Genomic DNA, 27,715 nt, shown 5'->3' with positions numbered 1-27,715 from the left:
AGTGCGGTGTCCTAACAGCGTGCATGTTGGCCGTTCTTAGGTTTGACTCAAGAGCTCAAGCATTCTACCTTCTAAAAAACTTGAATGTGAGGTGTGAAAGTAAACGTTAATGTTTGTCAATATGGAATGGGTGTACCGGCCTCTCGCTTAAATTCAGATGGGATGTAAAAAAATGGATGGATAAAATTGAAGAGGGGTCAATCAAGTCAGCTTTATCTTCATACAGTGCAAAAATGTTCATGTACTTTGGCTTGAGACTGTGATAAAATGAACGCACCCAACTGAAGAGGAAATTTTATTTCTTTTTATTTTTGACTAATCATACTCAGAGTATCAAAACCAAAGAAGACAAGTCTTGTAAGATGTTATTACAAAAACAGAAAGAAACAGAAAAGCAATCAGCTTTGCCTCCCTCAAAAAACGACATGGCTGAGTCACTACTCTCAAAATATACAGTGCACTTTTACATCATCGGGAAGGACGGGCAGATAGCAAAAAGGAGACTCCAAAACTCGAGTCAAGATTAGAAAAATAAAGCAATGTTTGAGCTAAAGATTGCTTTTGCTTTATCACCACACTTGGCAGGCAAATGAAAAAGAAAAAAATATAACACAAACGTACTTGCGAGTAAGAGATTAGATATTTATATTGGATCAATATGGCTTGTCAAGTTATAGACACAAACACATAACACTCATAAGAATTCAAGGAGACATCAACTACCTGCTGTGGCTTTGAAAACATTTGAAGTTGCGGTGCTAGTCAAGGATTGACATCTATAAACACAATTAGCACACGCAAAAAAAGGTAGCATGTGCAATCCTCGATGAGCAGATAAATAATGAACGCTTTGGAACAGCTTTTGATGAATTAAAGGGCCCACTGCTTCAGTGTAAACTCGCCATCTTTGCCCGTGTTAGCAGCGTGAACTGATGTTTGCTGTCCAAATGTAAACCTTAAATCAGCAGCTTTCAGTGGAGGGGCAGATTGCGGCATGGTTCCCAAGTCCGACCTCATGAGACCGTATTGAGGATAAGCAATGCAGAAAATCAAAACAGGTTAATTTATATATAGAGAGAGAGCCTGTCCATCTTTTTAGAATTCAGTTCAGTGAGAATCAAGATGAATGATATTATATTATTGTGTGTCTTCTTTTCCTGTCATACCTGAAGCGATGCCGCCACAAAAGGAGTCCTGGCTTGGAGGATGGAACTCACGTCTGCTGGCTGAATACTTGATCAATGCAATTATCCATCCATCCATTTTCTTAGCCACTTATCCTCACAAGGGTTGCGGGAGTGCTGGAGCCTAGGCCAGCTGCCAACGGGCACGCTGAACTAGTTGCCAGCCAATCACAGGGCACATAGAGACAAACAGCCGCACTCACAATTAGAGTGTCCAATTAATGTTGCATGTTTTGGTGATGTGGGAGGAAACCGGAGTGCCTGGAGAAACCCAGGCGGGTCTGGGATTGAACCCGGGACCTCAGAACTGTGAGGCCAAGGCGTTCCAACTGACCACACTGTTCTGCCCTCAATGCAATTAGAAATAAAATCAAAATAAAAAAATATGTATTAAGAATGCAAGTTATTTTACCAACCTAAAAGAAATGTTGCAAAAGTGGTTTAATCTTGCAACTATTCAGTTCTCTTTTACTGAAACCCACTTTTATCCCCCCCATTGATTAATCGGGCCAATTTTAGCAGCCCATTGACAAATCATCATTGGGTGATGTATTCACATTTTTCACCACCTTGCTCTGCTCCTGTGTGTCTGCACACATAGGAACCAGCCAAGTGCTGCAAATGTTTCACATCCATGCACACTCACTGGGCTGAGAAAAACCGCATGTTTTTTTTTTCTTTACTCCACTGTACGGTGTGACCTTGTAAAACAATGTAACATGCCTTAAGTGCCCCTTGACATTAACATCCTTAATTGACGCTACATTTTCTATATTAAGAGTATTTTATTATTATTATTATTATTGGAACTTGGAAATTGGAAGTCATTCAGTATTTTTACATTTAGCTGTTCTCTATTCTCACTGTCCCACACTTGAAAAGATTTGTGTGAAGATGAAAATGAATTGATAAATTTGTATTTTGCTAAAGTGATGCTGTGCTGTATGCTGTCAAGCTAGTACAACAGGTCAGATTAAGGCAGCTGTGCAGCTTCATTATTTTGGCTTTTTGTGTTCCTGCTGGTCTGCGTGAGTGCAGTCACGGTATGCCTCACACTTAACACAAACACACGTCACCCAAAATCAGGCTTTTAAGTGAACACCCCCGCCCCCCCCAAAAAAAAAAAACAACTGCTTGAGAGTGTTCATAATATGATTCAATGTCGACATTTAGATTTCAAATCAAAGCTCCGACAGATGGTACCCATGTGCATTGTTACCCTTTGAGCCCCTCCTACACCAATGCGTAATCAAATTGACCCCTTTCCAGCCCCTCCTTGTGGTCAGTCCAGGATGATGCAGGCATGCGACTGTAGGGGTCCAGCAGGATCCTGAAGCACCTGACCAGCAGGAAGACCAAGAAGAGCATGAGGAGGCCCACGAAGGCCAAAGCGGTGCGCTGCTCAGCGTCCACCCCGACCAGAGCCAGCGGGGGGCTGCTGCTGCTGCCGCCGCCGCCAGCGCTGCCGGGGAGGGAAGAACCGGCCGGGGACAGCAGCATCTCGTAGTCAAGCGTGGGCCCATCGCTCATCCCCCACGGGGCCCGGAGGCACGGTTTGCACACCGACTGGATAGTTGGTGTATTGGGGGGTGGTGAGGAGAAGGAAGGAAAGGTGTTCATGAGCAACTGATTGTGTTTTTTAAATCTCTCTTGGAGTATAAATCAGAGATTGCGTATACGATTGAACGACCTCCAGAGCAGTGTTTACTCTGGTTTATTTAGATAAATGTAGGTCAGTCGGAGTGACAACTGTCTTCCTAATCTGATGTGACAACCTGCCACATTCTTTTATATTAATAAGGACTTACTTAAGAAAGGAAATTGCAAATCCGTCTGCAGTGAACCCCCCAGGTATTTTTAGGGGAATAATCAGACAAGACAGGAAGTCACAGCAAGGCAAGGTCAATGTCCTGGGAACTGATACGGCGCTGATTAGGAAAGAGAAGCAATTGGGTAGAGCAATGTTTGGATGTCAGTTCAGTGATGCTGATAAGGTTTTCCTACTGTCTTCTTCAGTGGGTGCATCAATACAAAAAAAAAAAGAAAAGAAAAAAAAAAGAAAGCTAACAGTAATTCCCAAGCAAATACAAAAGTCCTCCAACTGCCTACCAAGATACAGATTGACAAGTGGGTCAGACACGTCAAGTGTCCAGAGAAGTTCTTCTCACCATTTCCCTTTGGGATGAGTCCCGCACACACACACACACACACACACACGCACACACATAAAAAAGTGACTAATGGTGAGGCAACAAGAGGTGGAAAATAACGAGTGTGAGTCTAACAGATGTGTGAAGTTCATTCATAAAAGGCGAGTCCAATAGCCGAGTCTTAGAATGGACTCCAGGTGACGTCCTGTGTAGACATGACGTCAGCCGTGGATGAGTTACAGCAGCTCAAATTCACTCGGCACCTGAAAGAAAAGGTGGAGGAAAACAAGTTACAAAAGCTCAAGTCATGAATAAATGGAATGCTTTGGTAGTAATTTTGACACTCAATCAATCTACTTTTTTTTACAGATAGGTGCACAGTAAATACAATACTGCAATATCGCCATCAATATTGATTGTTTTGATCAACAGTTTAATCCCAATTAATCACAATCATTCGCCATGCTAAAAAATATTTTTATTGCACTACCTTTAAAGGTCAAGTGTCATCCCTATAAACATTCTAAAATAGATATTGTAATAAAAAATACATATAACATTATTCACTTCAATGTCTATACGAAAAAATAAATATGAGTGGAGAGGGCATCATCCATGCGCAAAGTTGCAGAAGTGTCATTCTACGACATCCATGTGTTCGCCATATTGGCTGCATCCCCTGTCCGTGACGTCACCCGGACATTCGCAAATGAAAACACGCGGTGGACCCTACTATGGCAGACGAACACGCCCCTTCTGACACGGAAGCTCTTTTGGAAAAGGAGAACACTACACAACCGAGTGAAGTTACCGGGACAATATTACACTATTGTTTCGAGCCATATTCAGATCATATGCGATCACGGCCAAATCCCCTCGCCGTCCGATCCACTTCTGCGGCGGAGATGAGCCATTGCGCCTCATCACAGCCGGCCGGTGTGATTCCATATTGGTTGCCGTTTTTTTCATTAATAACATACTAAAAATCATCCATTTCATGACAGTGGCCCTTTAACAAGCAATACGTAACAGTTTTTAGTTCAAAATGAATATCGAAATAAAAATACATATCTGATGGATTTCCTTTTTTAAATATGCCCAAAACATCCTACTTTAGTAACAAGGTTAGGAAGAAATATGACGTTACAAACTACAATCAACGATTGCAACTCAATGGACGCAAATACAGTCCATGGATGGGAGCCAATAACATTAGCCTGCAAGCACCAACTTTTCATTTGAAAATTCCCACCATTAATATCGTGAACTACAGTATTAAGGACGGTACCGCTCCGTTATTCTCCTGCGGCTATTGGTCAGTCATGCACAAACTATAAAGAGTGTAATTTCCTTATCTACAGTATTTCCTTCTGGCTATTTTATTTACTACAGTCAGACCAGTCCAAAAGTTGAACGATTTTGGTCGTGTCTTACAGTGTCTTACAGTGTGTTGCGGGTTCGGTGCAAATGGGTGTGTGTGTTGATGTAGTGGGTGAGACGGACTGTGCATCCATTTGGGTGAGAGGCGAGTGTGAGAAAAAAATAATAAAGTTTGATGCATGGAAACCGGCCAAATGTTGCCCATTTCATCACCACGTTGCACATCTGGGCCATAGAGTCTCCGCGTGTGGTGTGGCCACGGACCCCAGCAAATTGGAAAAGTCAGAACGTGGCCCCCACCAACATCGATCCAAATTTGCTTTGCTTTGCTTAACCACAGGCTCACCGCTGCACTTTTCCGTGCTTGCATTTAACTGTAAAAAATTGCAAACAATCAGGTTCATTTGTCCATTTTACAACAATCTGCAACATTTTTATTCTGTTTTGAATGACGGCCATGAGGAAAAAAAAGGATGGATTCTTCTGAAGAAGCAATTGTTATAAATTATTTCTGCATTTTGTACATGCATTCCTCAGGTGTTGCTGGTGTGATGGTCTGAGCGCTCCCGGTGCTGAAAAGTCTCCTTGTGATCAATGCGCATGCACATATATTAATATTAAGTTTTGTAAACTTCCGGCCAGTCTGAAATGTCTCCACCCATGCTTCAACATGTTCATGTTTGGTATGGACATCTCAGAAAGACGAACACAGCGAACGCGCATATATATGTATTTCATTTTATCAACTTTTGTTTTAAGGTTAGGTTAGGGTTACGGTTAGGGTATAATGTATGTTAGCTCCCTCTATGTAGAAGAAGAGGAACTATGAGACTGGGTGATTTCCCAATGAGTGTCTGCTACGTACCCAGAGTTCCCCTCTTAGTAACGCATGCGCATTAACCACAAGGAGATTTTTCAGCATGGGGGAACGCTCAGACCGTCACACCAGACTTCATTTGTTTTATGTCAGGCACCTTGTTGGGCAGCTAAGGGTTCTCGGAAAGCTTTTTTTTTTTGTTCATTGGAAACAATTATCATTATTGTTTTTGTTTGCAAAGGAATTATTGCATGCTTGTTTTCTGATCGAGAAGTGTTAAATAATATGTTTATTCAGCTTTTTATAAAAGCAACTGCTAGGGGAAAAAGTATGATTTACATCCTGTCATTTCCGCTGCATCATTTCTGCAAAGTGGGCGACTGCAGGAAATTAATCTACCATTCATTAAACGAAAAAAATAATTTGCATCAATTTGGAAAACAGAAAAAAGATGTTAGAGGAGCTGACAGGGCTAATCAACAATGTCATCTCCTGTAATAGTGGCCTTTTGTTTTTTGGGTTTTTTTTTTTGTCCTCAACAAAATATAGTCAACTATATTGCATGTTTTGGCGGCACAGTGGAGCAGCTGTAGAATGTTAGGCTCACAGTTTTGAGGTCCCGGGTTCAATCCAGGACCCGCCTGTGTGGAGTTTGCATTTTCTCCCCGTGCCTGCGTGGGTTTTCTGTGGGCACTCCGGGTTCCTCCCACGTCCCAAAAACATGCAACATTATTTGGACACTCTAAATTGCCCCTAGGTGTGGGTTGTGAGTGCAGCTGTTTGTCTCAATGTACCCTGCGATTGGTTGGCAACCAGTTCAGGGCGTACCCCGCCTCCTGCCCGATGACAGCTGGGATTGGCTCCAGCACTCCCCTCGACCCTTGTGAGTATAAGCGGCTAAGAAAATGGATGGATGGATATTGCATGGTTAATGCTCTGGGTTAAGTGATTTCCTGTGAACAAAATAAAAATTGTGAAAATCTATGAGATGAAAAAAGTATTGAATAAATATTAATTATAAGCATGTGTGTATTGTGTCATTTTGAAGACCAAGCTAAACCAAGACATAGGTCGCTCCACATGAGTGTACAGTAAAGATTTGGAATCTTGTTTATCATCAACTAAAAGGTGTGAATTTCTTGATTGAGATAATGGCCTTAAAATGTTTCTTGAGAGTTATTGTCTAACGAGAGCCATCACAATGGTTTTACTGTAATTGACAATAACATTAATCAACATTTATTATAGTCTGTGAGAGACAAAAAGGAGAAGGGCACATAAAGTAAAATCAATCTGCATCTGCAGATGCTATGATCTGGATTAATGTGTTCCAGTGTAGTGCTGGAAATCCTGGGGATGGATTTTTTTTGACAAGACAGGGCTCTTGAGTGTGACTAATCTGGTCGCATATCCGACCTAATTTCTGAATGGTGCTGCTAAAAAGAGAGCCGGCCATCTGAGGAAGAAATCTCTGCAATTTGAAAGCAGATGCATGAATTCCAGCCGGTCTTGAAACCAATAAGAAATAGTGAAGGGCGGGGCGGGACAATTAGAGGGAACCCACTCTTTCTTTGATTAGACACGTGCATGCTTGTGACAGTGTATGTGGTGCACGTATGCTCACATCATATACAGTATTGTGTTACGCACTACTGTAAGAGATGTCGCCAGTGAACATGCTGACAAAGCAGCACTTAAAGAAAGGCTGCAGACCTTTGAAAAGTAGAACAACATTTGGATCAAAACAGGCCGCTTTGGTCTACTTGCTGTTATTAATTTTGCGATACTTCTGACCCTTTCTCAATCAACTGGAAACTGGATTGCAGTTTCTTGGCTCCTGAAAGCAATTATGACTGTTCATACCACTGTGCAAAATGTTTCATATTTGTTCAAGTGCATTTTTTTGTGAAGAGAGACAAAGTGTGTTTTATTTGTATTTTTCATTCATGTAAGCTAGGTATTTATTGTTCTACATTACAATGCCAATTTTCAGTATATTCTTTGAGTTGATTGTTGTTAAAAATAATTATTTGAAAAAAATCACTATCTCAGTGGCATAAAAAATATGAATGATACTATAATGTGTCATGATGGTTTTTAGGAAAATATATCATGGTTAAAAATAAAAATAAAAAACTAGACATAAGCTACTGAGAGTCAGAACAATGTGTTACACAAAAATACGTGCATTGGACAAACAGTATAAAAATAGCGTAACAGCTGTAATAAATATCTTCAATATATAGCAAGACAGCGAAACAAGAACTGTGATCTAGCGTACGACTGATTACTTTATCTGTATTCCGTGATGGGATGCTCCAGAGCCTGATTGTTTCCGGGCCAGTACTCATTTTTTTCCAGACGTGCATCCTTTGACTGACAGTTTGAAGTGCAAAATGGTCTGTGGTTTTTCCCTTTCGAGCATGTTAATATTCACATCTTTGTGATCTGTTGTCTCCTCCTAGGCTGACACTGACCTGCTACTTGCTGTTGTTGGTGAGCCACTTTCACCGTCGCCGTGAAAAAGAAACTTTTTTTGATAAGATCTTTTTCTACCTTATCTTTCTCTTCTCAGCTCATCTTAATTTTCCTCACAACCATGCCAAAGTTGTTGTTATGCCCTTCCTGGATCAAGTCTGCATATGCGTATGAAGATGAAATAGTTCACGCTACGAGAAGGCAGTGGAAGGACAATAATGACTGATGAGCCATTTTTTATGTGTTTGTCACTCTGTGAGTTAAAACTAAAACAAAATTATTATTATTATTCTTTTTCTTTCGGTTTGTCCCATGAGGGGTCACCACAGCGTGTCATCTTCTTCCATCTAAGCCCATCTCATGCATCCTCCATTCTCACACCCACTGTCCTCATGTCCTCCTTCACAACATCCATCACCCTTTTCTTTGGTCTTCCTCTCGCTCTTTTGCCTGGCAGCTCCATCCTCAGCACCCTTCTACCAACATACTCACTCTTTCGCCTCTGAACATGTCCAAACCATCGAAGTCTGCTCTCTCTCACCTTGTTTCCAAAACATCCAACTTTGGCTGTCCTTCTAATGAGCTCATTTCTAATCCTATCCATCCTGCTCACTCCTAGAGAAAACTTCAACGTCTTCATTTCTGCCACCTCAAATTCTGCTTTCTGTTGTTTCTTCAGTGCCACCGCCTCTAATCCGTACATCATGGCCGGCCTCACCACTGTTTTATAGACTTTGCCCTTCATCCTAGCGGAGACTCTTCTGTCACATAGAACACCAGACACCTTCCACCAACTGTTCCACCCCGCTTGGACGGCTTTCTTCACTTCCTTACCACACTCACCATTGCTCTGCATTGTTGACCCCAAGTATTTGAAGCCCTCCACCCTCGCTATCTCTTCTCCCTGTAGCCTCACTCTTCCCCCTCCACCTTTCTCATTCATGCACATATATTCTGTTTTACTTCGGCTAATCTTCATTCCTCTCCTTTCCAGTGCATGTCTCCATCTTTCCAATTGTTCCTCTGCATGCTCCCTGCTTTCACTGCAGATCACAATATCATCTTCAAACATCATGATCCAAGGGGAATCCAGTCAAACCGCGTCTGTCAGCCTATCCATTACTACCATAAACAGGAAGGGGCTCAGGGCGGATCCCTGATGCAGTCCCACCTCCAACTTAAATTCTTCTGACTCACCTACGGCACATCTCATTGCTGTTCTGCTGTCCTCATACATCCCCTGGACTATTCCTATATATTTCTCCGCCGCATTGGACTTGTACATGCAGTACCACAGTTCCACTCTTGGTACTCGGTCATAGGCTTTCTCTAGGTCTACAAAGACACAGCAATGTAGCTCCCTCTGACCTTCTCTATACCTTTCCACGAGCATCCTCAAGGCAAAAAATGCATCTGTGGTACTCTTTCTAGGCATGAAACCATACTGTTGCTCGCAGATACTTACTTCTGTCCTGAGTCTAGCCTCCACTACTCTTTCCCATAACTTCATTGAGTGGCTCATCAACTTTATTCCTCTATAATTCCCACAGCTCTGAACATCCCCTTTGTTCTTAAAAATGGGAACTAGAACACTTGTCCTCCATTCTTCTGGCATCTTCTCTCCCGCGATTATTCTATTGAATAAGTTGGTCAAAAACTCCACAGCCACCTCACCAAATTGCTTCCATATCTCCACCGGTATGTCATCAGGACCAACTGTCTTTCCATTTTTCATCCTTTCTAACTTCCCCCTTACTAATCAAAGCCACTTCCCGGTCATTCACGCTTGCCTCGTCTACTCTACCTTCTCACCCATTTTCTTCATTCACTAACTTCTCACAGTACTCTTTACATCTACTTAGCACACTACTGGCATCAGTCAACATATTTCCATTGCTATCCTTAATCTCCTTTACTTGCTGCACATCCTTCCCATCTCTATCCCTCTGTCTGGCCAACCTGTAGAGATCCTTTTCTCCTTATTTCATATGCAATCTGGTGTATATATCGTCATATGAGTCTTGTTTAGCCTTCCCCATCTCTACCTCTGCCCTGCGGCGCATCTCAATGAATTCCTTCCGCCTCTCATCAGTCCTTCCCATGTCCCAGTTCTTCTTCGCTAATCTCTTGCCTTGTATGACTTCCTGTATTTTGGGGTTCCACCACCAAGTCTCCTTCTCCCCTTTCCTATCAGAAGGCACCCCAAGTACTCTCCTGCCTGCCTCTCTGAAAACCTTGGCAGTAGCATTCCAGTCTTCTGGGAGCTCTTCCTGTCCATCTAGAGTCTGTCTCACCTCTTTCCTAAAAGGCACACAACATTGTTCCTTTTTCAACTTCCACCACCTGATTCTGTGCTCTACCTTTGCCTTCTTAAACTTCCTACCCTCTACCAGAGTTACCTTACACACCACCATCCTTTGCTGTCTAGTAAAATAAAAAAAATTGAATTAAATCAAAGAAAATATGTATCTTTTTCTCAGTTTTTCTGAGATGTTTTGGGGACCCTGGAAATTTCAGGGGGGCAGGAAATTACCTGTTATCCTAATGGTAAGTGATCATAAGCAAAACCTTTTGAAAATAAGTTGTAATTTTTAGTTTATTAATAAAATGAATAATTTTACATGCACATTTTTGTACCTCGACTATGAATGACCTAGGCATTCTCAAGATCAAATGGGGCCCTTGAGCCCATCATTGCATTAGACCCGGGGGGGGGGGGGGGGGGGGGGGCAGAAAAAATTATATTGCCACCCAAAACCAGGACTAATCTGACGTGAGCATACTCATCTTTAAAGATCAGACTAGTTTATCCACTTTTGCGTAGCACCATCGTGAGCTTGTAGTTTTGACAAGAAGCGTCTGTGAACAGAGTGGAGCGATGGAAACATTGTCAATTCCCATCCATGCAGTAAAGAGACATTATTGCATCCAAAAATGAATGGACATTTTATTGCTTGGGATGAATAGCAGAAGGATGACATGAAGTCACACCTTGTTCATTTCATCCTTCCACCATATTGCTATCAGTAGTATACTTAATAATTAATAAGTGACAGTAATGTGGGCCATCTGTGCACACATCCTTTGTGATGAAGTTGATGATGGCCACTTAGCTGTAATGAATAGTGATCATGGTCGCCAGGATGGGATTACATCAACCCTCGTTTGTCAGTGCACGGTTACTCCGACACTCATTGGCCATCCTCATTGAGCCCAAAAGGTGACGGGGGTTGGGGGTGGGGGGGAGACAAAGTGGAGCCTCATCAATAATCTAAATTCACTCGTCTCCTGTGACCGACCGGGTTTTAAATCACTGAAGACGTGTGAAACGCACACAGGTTTATGCATGGTGAGGAATGAATTCATGAAGATGAATAAAGGAGGTGATGGATAGACAGAGCACATGTTGCTATGGTGATTGATTGGTAGCACAGAGGAGAGGGGAAAGGATTTCTGTATGCCACTAACCAATCCGTCTGTCGTTGTCAATGTTTCCTATCTGTGGCTGCCTCTGGGGTGCTTGTTGCACCAACTGGGCCGGGAAGCAGGATGGAAAGATACAACTATCTGTGCATGTGTGCGAGTGTGAATGGGTTTGTGTAGCTGAGTCACAAAATGCCTAAAATAGGTTAGAAAAGCATCAAAGTCCTTACAATGACTTTATTTCTGAATGGTAACGATTGGGTGGCTGTCTTGTAAACAAAAGTTATAATGTCTGGTGTTCAAGTACCCTTGAGCAAAACGCTAATGATGAATGGTGTTGCATCTTATCTGCAAGTAATTTCATTAGGTATACTTGCACTAGAAGCCTGAAAAAGCGACAGGAGTCTCCATTGTTTGAAGCCATCCATCCAGCCAACAATCCATCATCTGAGTTGCTTATCCTCACTAGAGTCGCAGTCGTGCTGGAGCATACACCAGCGGACTCTAGGCGAGAGGGGGGATACACCCTAAACTAGTCACCAGCCAATCGCAGGACAGACGTACACAAACAACCATTAGTACTCACAGTCACACCAACAAGGATGTTAGAGACTTCAATCAACCTACCCCGCATACGTTTGGGATGTGGGAGGAAACCGAAGTCCCCAGAGAACACTCACACAGGCCGGGAAAGTACATGGAAACTCCACACGGGCCAGACCATATTTAAACTCGGGTCCACAGAATCGTGAGGCAGATGTGCTCACCAGTTGTCCAGTGTGCCACCTGTATACAGACGTGTAATACAAATACATTATTTAAGACATAGTTTGAATTATTTAAAAAATGGATGCACAATTGTGTCGTTGGGGTGGGAACCCAAGGTGTATTTTTCATTTTCTTCATCTTCCACTGGTCAGATAGGCAAAGCCCGGAGGCTCACAAGGTGGACTAATTCCTAAAACTGACCCACTGGAACACTCACAGAGATAGCAAGAACACACATCTACACACAGGAAACAGCTGTTAGTTAAAACAAGACACTGGGATAGATAACATTTGTAAGCCCGGATGAAAAAAGTTTTTTTTTTTTTTTAAAAGGGTAAATGTAACCATCTGAGTCTTAATCTTTCCTAAACTAAGCAGCAAGCGTATACATTGTAACCCATGAGGCTAAAAATGATTGTACTTGACCTTCACGGTGTGGCATTTATTAAATCATACTATAACAAGTATGGCACGTGTGTACTTCATTGTGAGGTACCGCAAGTAGCCAGAACAGACTCAACTCAGCTTATTTTCCTCTTCATTAAATCCACTGTGCCTCCCACCATCGAGCCCCGTCATCTGTTCCTCTTTCTCGCAGACGCCCACACATGCACACACACGGCTTGCATCCAGTGGGCCATCATTCTGCCACCATCGATATAAGTCATCCGGGCAGTAGACAATGTTGTTACCTCTCAGGTGACCAAGGAGTCATACTTTCCCCTGTACACTCACACAAATAAACCCACGCGCGCACACCCACACACACAAATGGAAAAAAAACAACAACTCGGTAACAATACAGTTTGGGTGCATGTACATGTTGGGTGCATGTTTTTCCATTAAAACAACAGGAAGTAATCAAACATAACACACAGGGATGGGAATTAATAATTTAGCAATTGCAATTCAGTTATCCATTCTGCTATCGACAATAACACAAATGATTGATGATATAGTTGTATTTATCGTTATACATATGATATGATAAAACGAAGATGTTTTTGCACAAGAAATATTCCTATTCCTACAAACTACAGCAGTCACACTGTTGTAACTACAAATCCAATTCCAATGAAGCTGTTGTAATATGTGCAGAAAGTGGTTTGGCATTGTCTTGCTGAAATAGGCAGGGTTGTCCATGAAAAAGATGTTGCTTGGATGGCAGCATATGTTTCTCCAAAACTTGTATGCACCTTTCAGCATTAATGGTACCCTCACAGATGTGTAAGATATCAATGCCATTGGCATTAACATAGCCCTATATCATTACAGATGCCCGCTTTTGAAAGTTGCGTCCATAATGGTCCGGATGGTCCTTTTGGAAATTTGGACTTGTTGGAAACACAAAACACTTTTCCACTTACATGAGTCCATCTTTGATGAGGTCAGGCTGAGAGAAGCTGGTGACATTTCTGGGTGTTGTTTCTAAAAGACTTTTACTTTGGACAAGAGAGTTTTAAGTTTCATTAATGGGTGTAGCGCCAAACTGATTTACTGACATTGGTTTTCTGAAGTGTTACTGAGCCAATGTAGTGATATCCTTTCCACATTGACGTCGGTATTTGATGCACTGCCGCCTCTGGGTCGACCATTACGGACATTCATGATGGTTTACGGCCTTGCCGTTTACATGCAGTGATTTCTCCTGATTCTCTGAACCCTTTGGTAACATGGACCGTAGATGATGAATTCCTTAAATTTCTTGCAACTGTACTTTCTGGAACATTGCTCCTAAACTGTTTGACTATTTTCTCAAGTCCTTGTTCACAGAGCGGTGAACCTCGCTCCATCGTTGCTTGTGAATGACTTTGCAATCCAGGGAAGTGCCTTTTATACCCAATCATGCCACCCAACTGTTCCCAATCACCCTGTTCACCAATGGGATGTTCCAAACAGGTTTTTGATGAGCAGTCCTTTCTCAGTCTCATTTTTACTTTCTCACTGTGTCTTTTTCGCCACCTGTCGCTGCATTTTTAGAATGTGCAGTCATAAAGTTCAAAGTTAATGATTATTTGCTTAATCATTAACATTTGAAGAACCTAATATATGACTTCTTCCAAGAGAGATTCCTGGGTATTTTCATCAGTGTATTTCGTGTTTGTGCAAAAAAAAAAAGTCTTTGATAATTTCATGCCCCATTGTTTATCCTGTTTGTCATTTAAAAAAAAAAATGAAAATGTACCATTTCATTCATCCTAATGCAAGAAATGGGCATGAAAAGTCTGGTAAATCATTTAATTTGGTTTCATTTGAGTACATTGAAAACCGAAGAACACTGCGGGGAAAAATGATGTGTAACACTGTGGGACAATGTGAAAAGATTTTTATCTTCATTAAAACTAAAACTGGCATGGTGATTCCAAAATTGTGGTCAGTTTTTTTCTAGCACTGATTAGTTGTGATATGGTCTGATTATGATTGGGCTCAGCTACATGGCCTTCGTAAAACATCATTCATTCATTAAACACTGCAGTCATGCCTGTTTCTTTCATACTTAATTGTATGTCAATATTTCAAAACCTGTATAGAACAAGTACACAAGATTTTTTAATTTTTTTCAAGAAAATGGAAAGCTATAGCTCTAAACATGACGTGATAGAGAAAAACTGAGATCAGATTTGAATTTCGCAAGCAAAAATGTAAAAGTTAAAAACAGCTGTCAGACCTAATGCAACAAAATTTGTGTTCCCCAGTGTCACCATCACAAAATACTCTGTGATTTGAAACTACAGGACAGGACACCACAAAAAATGGCAATAGATCAAAGCAGACAAGGGCACCACAGATGTGAATGCCAGGAGATTAGGGGCATTAAAATCTGTCCTTCCAGTCACAAGCTACATACAACAACTGGCCCCAAATGTTTTTTGGTTGGTACTTTCTGGGCCTATCTTCCTGTTTCGCATCCTGTCCCTTCAAGCAAGGCCCCATCTGCCATTTACAAACACACAAGCAGGCATGCACACATACAAACACATACACACATGTGTCTCTGCGTGCAACACAACCGAGCTACTAACTGGCTCACTGCTGTCAGTCTTGCTTTGTTATTTATAACCTGACTAATGACCAATTAAATTATAGAAGCATTGAACGAGGCAAGAAACAGTTTAAATGTTTTTTTTTTTTTTGTCCTTTTGGGTCAAGCAGAATTGAGGACCTGTATCCTTTGTATGCCTGAACAGTTTTACTGTCACAGTAGAGTTTTTAAGATGCTGCTGTAGTTTCTGAGTACTATAATGGATATTTATTGAGCATCAAAGTCAATCAGTGGAACAGAACATGTTTGTTAGAGGAGATTGTGAAAAGAAGAGAACAAAAGACAAAGCACTAACTGTAGACAAGATGAGAAAAGTAAATTATTAAGTAAATTATCTACAACACTGAGACATTAGATTTGAGTTTTTTATGGAGCAGTAGTAGTACTCCCTGTGAGGGAAAGACAGGACAAGATGGGACAGGACAAGAAAAGGGGGATCCAAGCAGGCTGAGTCTCGTGAACCCAGCTGTACAATTAGGTGGGGTGGGAGTGTATATAGAACCAGAGTGTGAGTGGTCGGGGATACGTGAGCAATTCGCATATTCATGAGTTATTTGTCGCAATAAGTGAGTGCTCCCCACACCCAGCGAAAGATTCCCAGGGGTGTGTGCTTACAAACTCATGCAAATTAATTGACACCTTTTCATATGCACAATGACTGACAGAAGTCCAGTGATTGCTGGACCTGCACCACGGGGGCTGAGGACCCCACCCAATCAATCTAGAAGTTGGATTGGGCCAAAGAGAGGAAGCAACCCAGCAGACACGAAACATCCCACACCGAAGGACCCAGGGCAGCTAGCCGGCCCCACCGGGGCGCCAAAACAACTGGCAGCAGGGACCCAAAGTAGGCCCATTGTGCTGTAGTTTGTGAGGGCAACGAAGATCAAGTGGGGTCTGCAGTTAACTACTTAATGTGGTTAAAGGTGGTTTTATCAAGAGGTGAAAAGGGAGACGTTGATTTAAAGGAAGATCTAATTCAGTAAGAAGGATTTTTTTTCCCCTATGGCGCAACTTGTGACTAATTGAAAAGTGTCGTATGTTAGTAGGACAGCCACATTTATACATTTATTATAACGCTTATGGGTGAATTGGAGCTATTTCCAGCTAACTTTGGGTGAAAGGCATGACACACGGTAGACTAGTTACCAGTCAATTCGAGGCCAATAGACAAAGAAACATAACATAGACACTGACGTGCTGAACATACATTATTTGAGAATTTGGCAGCAAGTCAGACTGTACAGAGAGAAAACAGTGCAAAATTGGGCTACAACACGCACACAACACACAAGAAGTCTGAAACTGAGTTTTAAGCCCAGAACTGCTTAACTGTGAGGCAAATGTGCAAATAACTACTTGACTGTATGGTGTACGGATATTTCAATATCAAATCAGCTATAAAAAATACAATAGAATAAACTACCCATAATGTCGTCGGCACTGTATCCAAATTGAATTCAACTGTACTGCTTAATAGACGTGTCATTGATATTGTCTTGATGTGATTATTCATGTGTCCTTGAATTCATTTATCACTTGAGGGACTTGCCACCTGTGGAGCGTTGCTAATGAAGGTGATGGTAAGTAGGTCACCTTGAGAACAAAAGAAGTAAAAATAGTGGGGAGAAAAAAAAATGTCCACAGTCTATAAATTAACCTGCAAGAATGGACATTGCAGATACCAAATCGAGCCTAGGAGGTATTTTTAGCCACCGAGCGAGACAAAGTGTCTGTGGAGTCATTTCTCTTTGCACTCTTAGCTCACTACCAGACGTCTCCTCACGCGTCGTAATTCGCCTGGCAGACAGGCTCTAGCTACAATAAGGATGATAAAGTTTGACAATTAAATAGTCCATTGTCTCCCTCCTCACAACCGAAGGTTGCGCTTGGACAAGCAGCAGAAGGAGGACATTTGTGCGCGAGAGGCCCATAGAAAGACAAACACACACACACCGAAGGCGGGCCAAATGTTCTTTCAGCTCGCGTGCATGCAAATGAGGAGACTCAAGACTGCTGACCTTTTAAAACAAAATGTTACCACAGAAAAAGGTAGCACACTTTGAATTAACCCTTTATAGGGCACTCATTCAATCAATTGCAAATTCAAGTATTGATCCTGCAAATGTGACTTTTTCCAGCGATATTTTTGTTTGTTAATTTTATTATGAATTACTGTATGTACTAACCGGGGCTCGAGACTGTGACCAAAATGGTCACACGGGCAACCTTTTTTTCCCAGCCTGTGAGTAAGAATTTCCTCTATGTCACATTTGTGCAAGTGCCACGTTTTAATGTTCCCAGTAACACACAGCCAAGTTGCCCCCTTTGTCACTCTTTTATACTTTCTGCATTGTATGTACGCACACCACTTTGGACTTCCATTCAGGCAACAGTTCAGAGTTTATGTCTGTATGCGTTCCATCCGTATTGGTTCACGCATCATCGTTGGTAATTACGGTGCTTGCATGCACATTTATAATCTAAATACCGACACCACAAAAGCTAAAAGAAACCTGTTTGTCGTAATGTTTTATGAGAATACAGGCGTATCGACCCTTACAAGCACTCCTCGAAGTAGGCAGTCATTGTTGTTCTTCACAGTCGGTGCACATGTATACGTTCAGTCCACGTGATCCAGTCCCTAACCCTGCAGGTGATAAAATTGCCTCTGCCACCTTAGGAGGCCCCACTATAAAAACTGGCCACTCGAATTTTAAATACCGGGAGTGGAGCAATGGTGATATTAAGTCAAAATGGTGCTTCTGTTCAGAGGTGACCAAATGGCATCAGGTGATCGATCCATTGTCAAAAGAGGGGAGGTGGGGATTTTTTTTAAACGTTTGTTTCCTGTTTATTTTCAAGACAGCTGTTACAACTGCAGGGGCCATGTGCACTAACCCTCAATTGCACACAATTGATTGACAATGTCACGACTTGGAATTGTTCTCATGCGAGATATTTCGCAAAACAGGAGCTCTTAATTTTACTAGCTTTAAACGATCACGTTTGTGTGGCTTGCTTTTTATTTGTTTTGTTTTCAAATCAGCCTGAACAAGAGGTATGAAGAGAAGAAAAACTTTAGAAGTCATGAAAAAGAAGAATATACACTGGAAGTTATATGAACAAAGCTGTCTCACTTGCAAAGCAGTAACTATATGTTAACAAAGTAAAGAAAGTGTCCTATTGCAGTGGCGATAGTGGTTATGTCCATTACCATGATTAACTTTGAGAAAAACGTCAAATATGAACAAATTGGAGGCCAAGCAATGCCAGCAAACTGATTTTGTCTGCGCTTAGGCTTCACTGTACAGTCTATCAATGCCCTCCATGGTGTCATGTCAATAACATACAGTATGTACCCCCAACACTTTGCTCTCATCAGGGTGATAAATGGTGACTGGAAAAGGGAAAAAGTGGTCCACTGCTGCTGGAAAGTGTTCCGGTCAGCCCTCAGAGAAACTTGACATTGTGGAAAAGCGGACAAATGAGCGAGGGATATTGAGGACAACACAAATGGAAGTGTACACAGATGAAGGAGCAAGGGGAAAAAGAACGAGCGCTTTGTGATTCTCAACAACAGCAAGCAATTCCTTCTGGGAAACTGCCCTACCATCTATCATTTTAGCTCCAGCTCAAAAGAGCAAAGTCTATTTCCCCTATCAGCAATTTTGAAAGGGTTCAAGGTCACTTCTGCTTTAGTATTCACAGATTTCAAGATTACAGATCAGAGCTCATTTTGTACATTTCTGTTCGTAAATAGGCAGAAAAGTCGATGTTGTGTGTGTGTGTGTTTGTGTGCACTCCAAGACATGAAGCAGGATCAAACTTCCAGACACCACCTCCACCTCGCCGTGTCATCTCCACTGGTTGTTTGTGTCTTTCTCCCTGACAGCATGGAGCACTCGTGTGTCTCTGCTCAAATCTGAGATGTGTGCAAACAGTTTGAGCTGGTCACCGGTCAATAATCACAAAAGCTAAAACATTAGACACACTGGTATGTTAGATATCTTATCTCTGAAATTTAAAATGACAAATTTGCCCTTTTGAGGTATTAATTTAACAATGTATTTATTACTGTAGTTTTCCATGGCGCAATGTGAGCCTGATTAAAGCATGCACTCGAAACACTACTACCCACCTCTCAAATTTAGTGAGAAATCTACATCAGGCACACACACACACACACACACACACACACACACTCTCAGATCTAATGCATCTCTCTTGTCCACCAGCAGTTGCAGCACAACACCTCAATCGTGCGCCATATCTTCAGTTCTATCAGTCCCTCTCAACACGCACCTGTGTTGTCATTTGCTGGGTTTTTTTTAAACCCCCCTTATCGGCCTCTCAAACCCCTCGACTCTCCAAAGGCCCCAGTTCCTCCAGTCAGAGCTAATAAACATCACCCCAATCACCTCCACTGACATCCTATATTTAATTTATGCATCCGACAAATGAAATATTCATCCAATAACGAGCTCCACTTTGGGAAAATATATATCTATCCAACCATTCTTTTGAGCCGCTTATCCTCACAAGGGTCGTGGGAGTGCTGAAGCCTATAGAAGCTATCTTCGGGCAGGAGGCGGGGTACACCCTAAAATGGTTGCTAGCCAATTGTAGGCCACATATAAACAATCAACAACAATCACACTCATATTCACATCAACAGGCAATTTAGTCTTCCATTACCCTACCGTGTTAAAAAATTTTTAGAGTACTGTTTTATATATAACATCTATAGAATTAGTCGAGGAATAAAAGACAGTTTAAGATTTGAAAGAGTTCTGTTTAAATAACAGTTATCTCGAAGTAAGTTGAATTATTCAGTAAACTATAAAATGCATTTCTTCTAGCGAAGCAAAATAACCAGTTTGAGAGACAAAAATTGTATATTTATACACAAAACATATACTGGAAATAAATCAAACCATGGCTGAAAAATGTATAGACACCCCATAGTGCATGTCATTAGTGTAAAGTTGACCTGTTTACATTGGGACACAGCATTAAAAATTGACTTTTGTGAAAGATAATATTGGGGTCTGGAAGGGAAAATATAATGAAAAACAAAATACTGTACTAACAGATGAAAGTTGAATTAAGTGAAGGCATAAGCAGTGAAAAGTCAAAATGGAGCGATGTAAAAGCTGGTAAAAGGAAGGAGAAAAGGCATTAAGAAGAACGGTAATGGTTGTGATTCACCCCTTCATTCTCCGGCTACCCGGGGAGCTCGGGAGGTCGGGTGGCATCGATCAAATACATCTGGAGGTCGAACAGAGAGAACGCTTGGAGGAGAGGAAAAAAACAACAAGACTGAAGGAAAATGAAAAGCAGTGGAATATGGAGATGTCAGCACTCTTAAAGTCAGAAAACAGCACTTCTCTTCTGTCAGGCCGCTAGTCCGTCAAGTCCACCGGAATAGAACGGAAACAGTGCCAACCCATCATCCGGTTTATGACAAAGGCTGTATATATTATATGCTCTACTCATGCAGCACAAGACCTAAAGAAACATCAGAAAACCAGCAGGGAAAGGAAGCAAGAAGGTTTCTTGTGGGAGGCGTGAAGGATGCAGATGATTACACAGGAAGTATAACAATATTTTTTTGGTCAATGTAGCTACTTATTCCCATTCAGGAAGTATTTCTACATGAAGTTGGGAGTGGCTTCCAATCGCTGTTCTCCAAGAATGTTTGACAGACTTAAGGTCAGCTTGCCCAACTTCTTCCACACCAAATTTTATCTTTAAGGAAATGCTTTTGTGCACTGGTGCACACTCATGCAAGAACAGAAGAGGGTCTTCCTTGTAATGTTATCGCATAGTTGGAAGTGTACTATTGTCTTAAATGTCTTGTTCAGATGCAGAATTAATAATCGTTTTGTATATATATTTGCTCTTAACTTTGATGACAAACATCTCAAACGTGTGTGCTAAATTTATCAGTTTGTTCACTTGTAGGAAAGTTTTTTTTAAATGCACGGAAAAATACACTATCAAAGTTATAAAATGCACATTTTGTTGAGTGAAATATGTATTTGATCCCCTGCAGCAAAATTGCTGCTCCCATTGATTGGCAGGTCCCCATGAGCCCATCAACCAATCATCAATACTCCTGATCTAAACCTTCCCAATCGAATCCAGTATCCATAGGTAAACCACCATAGGCAAGAACAAATAGCTGTTAAAAGATGTCGCAGACAAGATTGTAACCTGCACAACGCCGGCATGGCATACAAAACCAACAGTAAAGGTTTTAGTGAGAAGGTGACAACTATTGGTGTTATTTTCCAAAAGTTATTTATGAGGTTTATGAGAAAAGCAAAGGGAGCAGCAGCGAAGGGCTGCATGCTCGCACACGGCAGGAACTTATTTCACCAAGTCATGTGTTGTGAAACTATTTGCATCTAGCTGTTGAAAACATACGACACACAAAGTTAGACAAAATCAGGGTCAGCGCTGGTTCATAAAAACTCTTAGCCAATGTAGCTAAAAAAAAAAACACCATAAAAGTCTAGTGAGCACACGTGTGTAGTTAGCCAGAATATCACGATGAATAAGGCAGCTAGCTAGCTGTGAGAACAAATGCGAAGCGCGCTTCAAATGTATGTCACAGAAATCAAATTTTTTGTTTGGTTGTGTGATGTAAGATTTTTGTAGCATAATGCAATCACAGTCTAATGGTTGTCTTGGCTCAATAAATAGGAGGAAAAAATGGCCTGGAAAAGATCTCATGATGGAGTATGTATTATACTGACTATACTCAGTACAGTATAGTAAAATACTTATTCAAATGATAAAGTTCAGCGAGAACTCGCTGATTGCTCTAATCAGACCGTGACAAAAGAAGCCCCGTGATAGATTTACTTGGAAGTAGCGCTGAAAGCAACAAAGAAAGACAGAATAAAAAGATGGACACATCACCTTGCTGAAGTGAAGGCAGTCAGTGCAGCTGATTACATTATTCAGCTTAGGGTGGGCTGGAGAATGGGACCGCCAGGTCAGAAAGCCTCACACACCAGAAGGGGCCAAACACATCTGTGCTGGGGAAAAAAAAATGGGAGAGATTATCTACACACTTCGCTTTGGGGACCATCAGCACTTTTCATTGACATATGTCCTCTCTCCCCCCCAGGATTTGCCATTAATAGACTCTCCCCGGGAGGTGAGTGCGAAAGGTGGGTGGGCGATTGGTGTTTTCAAATGACATCAAAAGGGTTGTTTATGACCTTGTGCGCTACGTAGCCACATTACATACAGCCAAAATTGAATCAAACTCACTGTGACATTGCTATTATTTCAGGGGCAATAAACTGTAGTATCAAAAATATATAGATATACAGGCCATTTTCTCCACACAGCCACTTGAAAAAGTCATTTTAGAACTGAAGTGTATTATAGCATTCAAATGATGGCTGTCAAAACAGGGAGACAAAGACAATTTGGTGTCTTAAGAGAGCCCTCACAGTGTCATAAAGATGCCGCCATGGTGGGCGATGGAGAATAAACGACAGCAGATATGGCAGCGGATAACACAGGCGGGCCGTGGGACAGTGTGTGTGTGTGCGGATTAACTAATGTTCTCTTCGTTACACTGCACAATCCTCCCGGTAAACCTCGGGAGGGCTTTCCAGGGCAAACCCCACCAGAGTTTTTCATTTTCCCCAGCCACTCCGCTCCAGTTACAGGTCATTAGAACGGCACACTGGTAAGGGCTTCCTGGAGATCAGCATTATTGTCGTCTTGAATTACGAATGGGAAGATGAGAGTGCACATGGAGGCAAGGCAGACACTGTACAGTATCCAAAGTGGTTTGCCTGTTGGCCCCATGTGAGGACCAGGAGTCACTTTCCACACATTTGAATCAAAAACAAAATGTACTTTTAGTGTCAAAAATACAGGACATATACATTGGGATTGTACTAAGCGCTGATTTCTCTTATTTGCATCACCATTACGGTGTTCCCGCCGCTATATCAAAGTTTATCGTTTGTGCCCCTGCCATACGACAGATTTTTAAAAGATCACATTTAATGATTTTTTTTTTTACAGTGCAGTAAATATGAGCGTTTCATCTGAGATGACACGCTGCGGCGACCCCTAACAGGACAAGCCAAAAGAAACTTTTATACAGGCAAGTAGGATTTTAGGGTAACATGCCTTCAGTGGAGTTCCACATTGTGCTGCAACATGTCAGGAAAAATTGTCTACTGTAAGCAATTCAGAGTAATTAAGAGCCAGAAGAAGGGCCCCCAAATCAAACTGAGCTCCATTCCTAGTTGCTTCCACAGACCACTAAGAATACATGCCTGAATACATTTTTATTCTATCATAACACTTGTGAGGGATTCTGTTAGCCTGTCAATGGCATTTCCCTCTATATGTTAGCATTACGGAAGCGGAATTTGGTTAGACAATATTATATGGTTTTGGTAAACATGTTGGTGTTACAATGTTTAATTTTCCTTTGTTTTATTTTTCAGCTTTACAGTAAATTTCAACTGGGATTGACAAAAAGCTTGACGCAAGCACAGATTGCTTCTCTTTTTGTTAACCGTGTGATTAAGTCAGTGGTTCCCAAAGTGGGGTCCACGGACCCCCAGGGGGTAAAAAATGTCTTTCCAGGGGGTCTGCGACGCGATGTCTGAGACACAGTAATAATAAAATATTTTTCTGAAGAAAAGAACAAAGTTTTTTTTTTCTTCTGTCTCACTATGTCCTACATCCTATCTATTCTATTTTGAGCCCAGCCCAGATGAGTGATTCAGGCAGCACCACGCCCCAGCCCGAAAAAATTAAATCGTCTGGAAGCTAATCATGATGTGAGAATTGCCCTTTCCAGTCTTGAACCACGTTTTGATTTATCGTGCAAAAATAAAAAGCAAGTGCACGTGAGCGACTAAAATTGAGTATTTCTTTGTACCAGAATGGCATAGCTGTGTCCAGCACTACATTATTGGCGAAAGTTGAGGTTGGGGGTCCGGGAGCTTTTTGAACGACTCACCGGGGGTCCGGGTCCAGGCTGACTTTGGGAACCACTGGATTAAGTGAACAAGCGCTAAGTATGATTATTATAATTTAAACTTTACTTTTTTCACATGTTGAAGTGTGTTTTTTAAAAAAGGTTTGCTAAAAGTGTGTGTATGTGGGTAAAACTATTTTCTAAAGCATTTATATCAGGGATGTTCGCCAGTGTTTCTGCAACTATCTGGCAACCAGTTCAGCGTGTGCCCCGACTTTGGGCTGAAGTCAGCTGAGATAGGTGACAGGAAACCCGGATCTCTAGTGAGGATAAGAGACTCGATGGACGGATACCACTTTTTTTTTAGACTGATACCAGCAATAGTAAGTACTCATCAATACCGATACTGATTACCAATGCCAGTAGTGATTTTGCTGAATAAAATTTGAACGAACACAAAGACAAAAAATTATGAGGACAGAGGGTTTGTTGTGGTCTTTGTTTTTGTTGACTTGGTTCTGATGAGATTTCGTTTGCTTCTTGCAGTGTTTTCCTGTGTCACATGTTCATGTCTTGTGGCATGTTTGGTTATTGTCTCCACCTGTTCTCGTCTTTGACTATAAATTTTTGACTTTGTTAATTTTGTTTTTTGCCCCTACAATCCTTGATTGCCTGTTGTGGTTTTTGTTCATAGATTCCTGTAGTCCTGGCTTGACTCCCTGCTTTCTTGAAATTGGATCCTTTACATTTTGTCTTGCCTCTCCCACCTCCAAATCCCGACCGTGACTTCTTCTTTTCTTCTGAAGCACATGATCATTCAGCGATGTAGCGCCAACTAAGTATTAAGACAACTAAATTGATGTCATATATTTTTTTTACCTTAATTAGCAGTGACTGGTATCAACACCCTTGATGAGTATCCAATACCTTGAAAAAAAGTCTGATGGAAAGTCCTTCTGTCAGTATTCATTCATTCAATTTAAATGAGCTCTCTAGATCAAAGCTTTTCAGCTTCCATGAGAAAAATGGTGGTTCACTGTACCGTGCTTGAGATCCAGTGCAAGCACTGTATACAAAATGTCGCATTTACAGTGATTATAATGCTCAGTCCTGATCAAGCCTTTGTAGAATAAAAAAAAATGTTAATCAATTTGTTACCGCTGCCCATTTTTGTGGCTAGTTTTTAATATTAAACTAAGTGTGTTGGACATCTTACATGGATGTCATAAAGAAAATTGCAATCAGTGTCTATATGAAAACTTTCTGTAGTAATTCATGGGTATACTGTACAGAGGTGTTTACAGGAATTCAGATTTGAACTCTACTCAACTCAAGTAATGTAGTACTGTATTCATAAATAAATGATCATGTCTACAGGTTGTTTGGAAATTCCCTGTTCACTAACGTTTTTAATAAAACATCTGTTCATAGAAAATGCACATGCTCAGACATGTTTCAATATAGAATGTTGTATATACATACAATACGTGTTCAAAATTGAGACATGCCTGTTGATAGCATTTTCAAAAAAAGTCTAAAATAACAGAATAACATTTTTAAAAATTAATATTCAAAATAAAATGAATAGCTCTCTGACAGTGTCAATAAAAAGTGAGCAAGTCTATCAAATATTGTGGCCGGTAAAGAGATGCGGGCTCAATATATCTGTGTGCATTCAAGTGTCACGATTTACTGAGTTTCCTCATAAGTCTGAGCAATGAACAACATGCAGTTCCATTTAATGGACCAACACTGGGCCATGTAGGAGGTCTTTAAATTAGGTTGCAGGCAACAAAAGTCACATAAATACAGACTGTAAGTGCAAACTATGTAATGTGCATATCTCCATCATATTATCCACTTGAACATTCCAAAGTAACAGTAAGACACCAAAGTATCATCTGGCATCATTAAACTCATGAAAGCAACACCAATTACTATGAACCAAAAAGTTAACTCAGCAATTATTCACTTATTCACGCCAGGTCCGGATTTAGGAGCCCCACACAGCGACTTGAATCCCACAAGTTATTTCATGTCACAACACTTCACGTCTGAGATAACGCGACATCTTATGCACCTCTTCCGTCAAGTATCCATTTTGTAAGCTGAAATGACATCACGATGGGAAAACGAGATTTATTGGTTTTGGGGACACTTTTAAATTGAAGATATATACTAATGGCTTTAGGCACATGTGCAATCCGAGTGACGGAGCTGTGAAATAAAATGAAAGAAAAAGAATTGCAGGAAAATGCAATAACCTCAAGGTGTCTTGAGGTTAAATGGGAATTCCACACAACCCGTGTCATTGCAATTTCATGGCACGCTGGTCCATGATGTGAAAGAGAAGAAATTCCGCTAAGTGGGGATAGTTAAATGCATTCTACCTGATAAGGAGGCTAATAAATATCAATTTATATCAGCCTATGTTGTTTGCAGCACATTAATGTGTTGTGAGAGAACAAATACATTTGCATTTAATAAAAAATCATTATTTAACAACCACCAATGATGTATCATCATCATCTGTCATCCGTTTGAGCCAGGTACGACTGGTGACAGGCAGAACAATGAGGGTAAAATCTGGAATGAAGCGACTATTTTGACATTTTAGTTTGGTAGAGTGCCACGTTTCTGTTTTTGTTTTTCGAATGTAAAACGTGCCTTGGCTCATTAAAGGTCGGGAAACAATGGTCAGTAAACAAGACACTCTGTTTAAGTTCAAAACTTAATGCGCATAATGTTTAGGTGTACTTCATGGCACAGGTTTGGTTTCATGCTAAATGTAGAAACCTGACCAAACATAAACGTGGAGATCATTTTGTCTTTTGCAGCCGTACTGCCCCTCATGACGTCCACCAAGGGTTTGTCAACTATATTGTGTTTTTTCTATGCAAGGCTTTCAAAAAGAAGACAAATGTTGCACCAACCTGATGCCGCGCGAGGTTCCTCGGCTGCAACCTCAAACTTTGTGATGCCGTCCGCCTCGTCCTCCTCCTCCTCCGCTCAGCTGCTTTTTGCACCAAGTGGAGACTCCCTGGGAAAAAAAAAATAAAATAAAAAATAAAGCAGCCGCTCTCTTCGAGCCACGCCCACTCCGACTCCCCAGCCAATCACACTGGGACTTTCTCTATCCGCTTGTAATAACGATATGAAATAAATAACCAGAAGCCACTGACTTTTATGTGGATGAATTCCCGCGAGCCATAATATTAGGTACAATTCCACCAATGAGATCCAATGAAAATAATATCTTCCAAGCCTGAGTGGCTCTACTTTGCTATCCTCATACTAAATAGAAGGGGAGATTGCACAAGTGGACTATGAGTTAGCACATCTGCCTCTGTTCCGAGGGTCTAGCTCGCAGGTGTTCAACTCAAGGCCAGGGGGCTAGAACTGGGCCACCACATCGTTTTATCTGGCCCGTAAAAGCAAATCATGTGGGTCAACGTCCATGATTTTTGGTAAAATTTGGACCGAAATTTCTAATCATCGTATAGC

The 27,715-nt window shown here is 41.3% G+C and overlaps 1 protein-coding gene across 2 annotated transcripts; it reads right to left on the bottom strand.

Moving 5' to 3' along the window:
* Nucleotides 1-414: 414 nt before the first annotated feature.
* On the bottom strand, nt 415-27,253 carry LOC133504070 (cortexin-1-like). Of its 2 annotated transcripts, XR_009795894.1 has the most exons (4): nt 27,145-27,253; nt 22,174-22,292; nt 12,060-12,218; nt 11,855-11,964 (listed from the first exon to the last, which is right to left on the bottom strand). XR_009795894.1 is itself a non-coding variant. In XM_061826244.1 (3 exons), the coding sequence occupies exon 3, from the start codon at nt 2,802-2,804 to the stop codon at nt 2,418-2,420; it is 387 nt and encodes a 128-aa protein (XP_061682228.1). In that variant the 5' UTR covers nt 2,805-3,597; nt 22,174-22,292; nt 27,145-27,253; the 3' UTR covers nt 415-2,417. The 2 variants fall into 2 exon arrangements, 1 of the variants encoding a protein (XP_061682228.1); XM_061826244.1 differs by lacking the exons at nt 11,855-11,964; nt 12,060-12,218 and adding an exon at nt 415-3,597.
* Nucleotides 27,254-27,715: the final 462 nt, after the last annotated feature.

This window comes from Syngnathoides biaculeatus, chromosome 7 (genome assembly GCF_019802595.1).
Source record: "Syngnathoides biaculeatus isolate LvHL_M chromosome 7, ASM1980259v1, whole genome shotgun sequence".
Classification (NCBI taxonomy): Eukaryota; Metazoa; Chordata; class Actinopteri; order Syngnathiformes; family Syngnathidae; genus Syngnathoides; species Syngnathoides biaculeatus.
The sequence above is the reverse complement of the archived record's forward strand: the minus strand, read 5'-3'. Positions and strand labels throughout refer to the sequence as shown.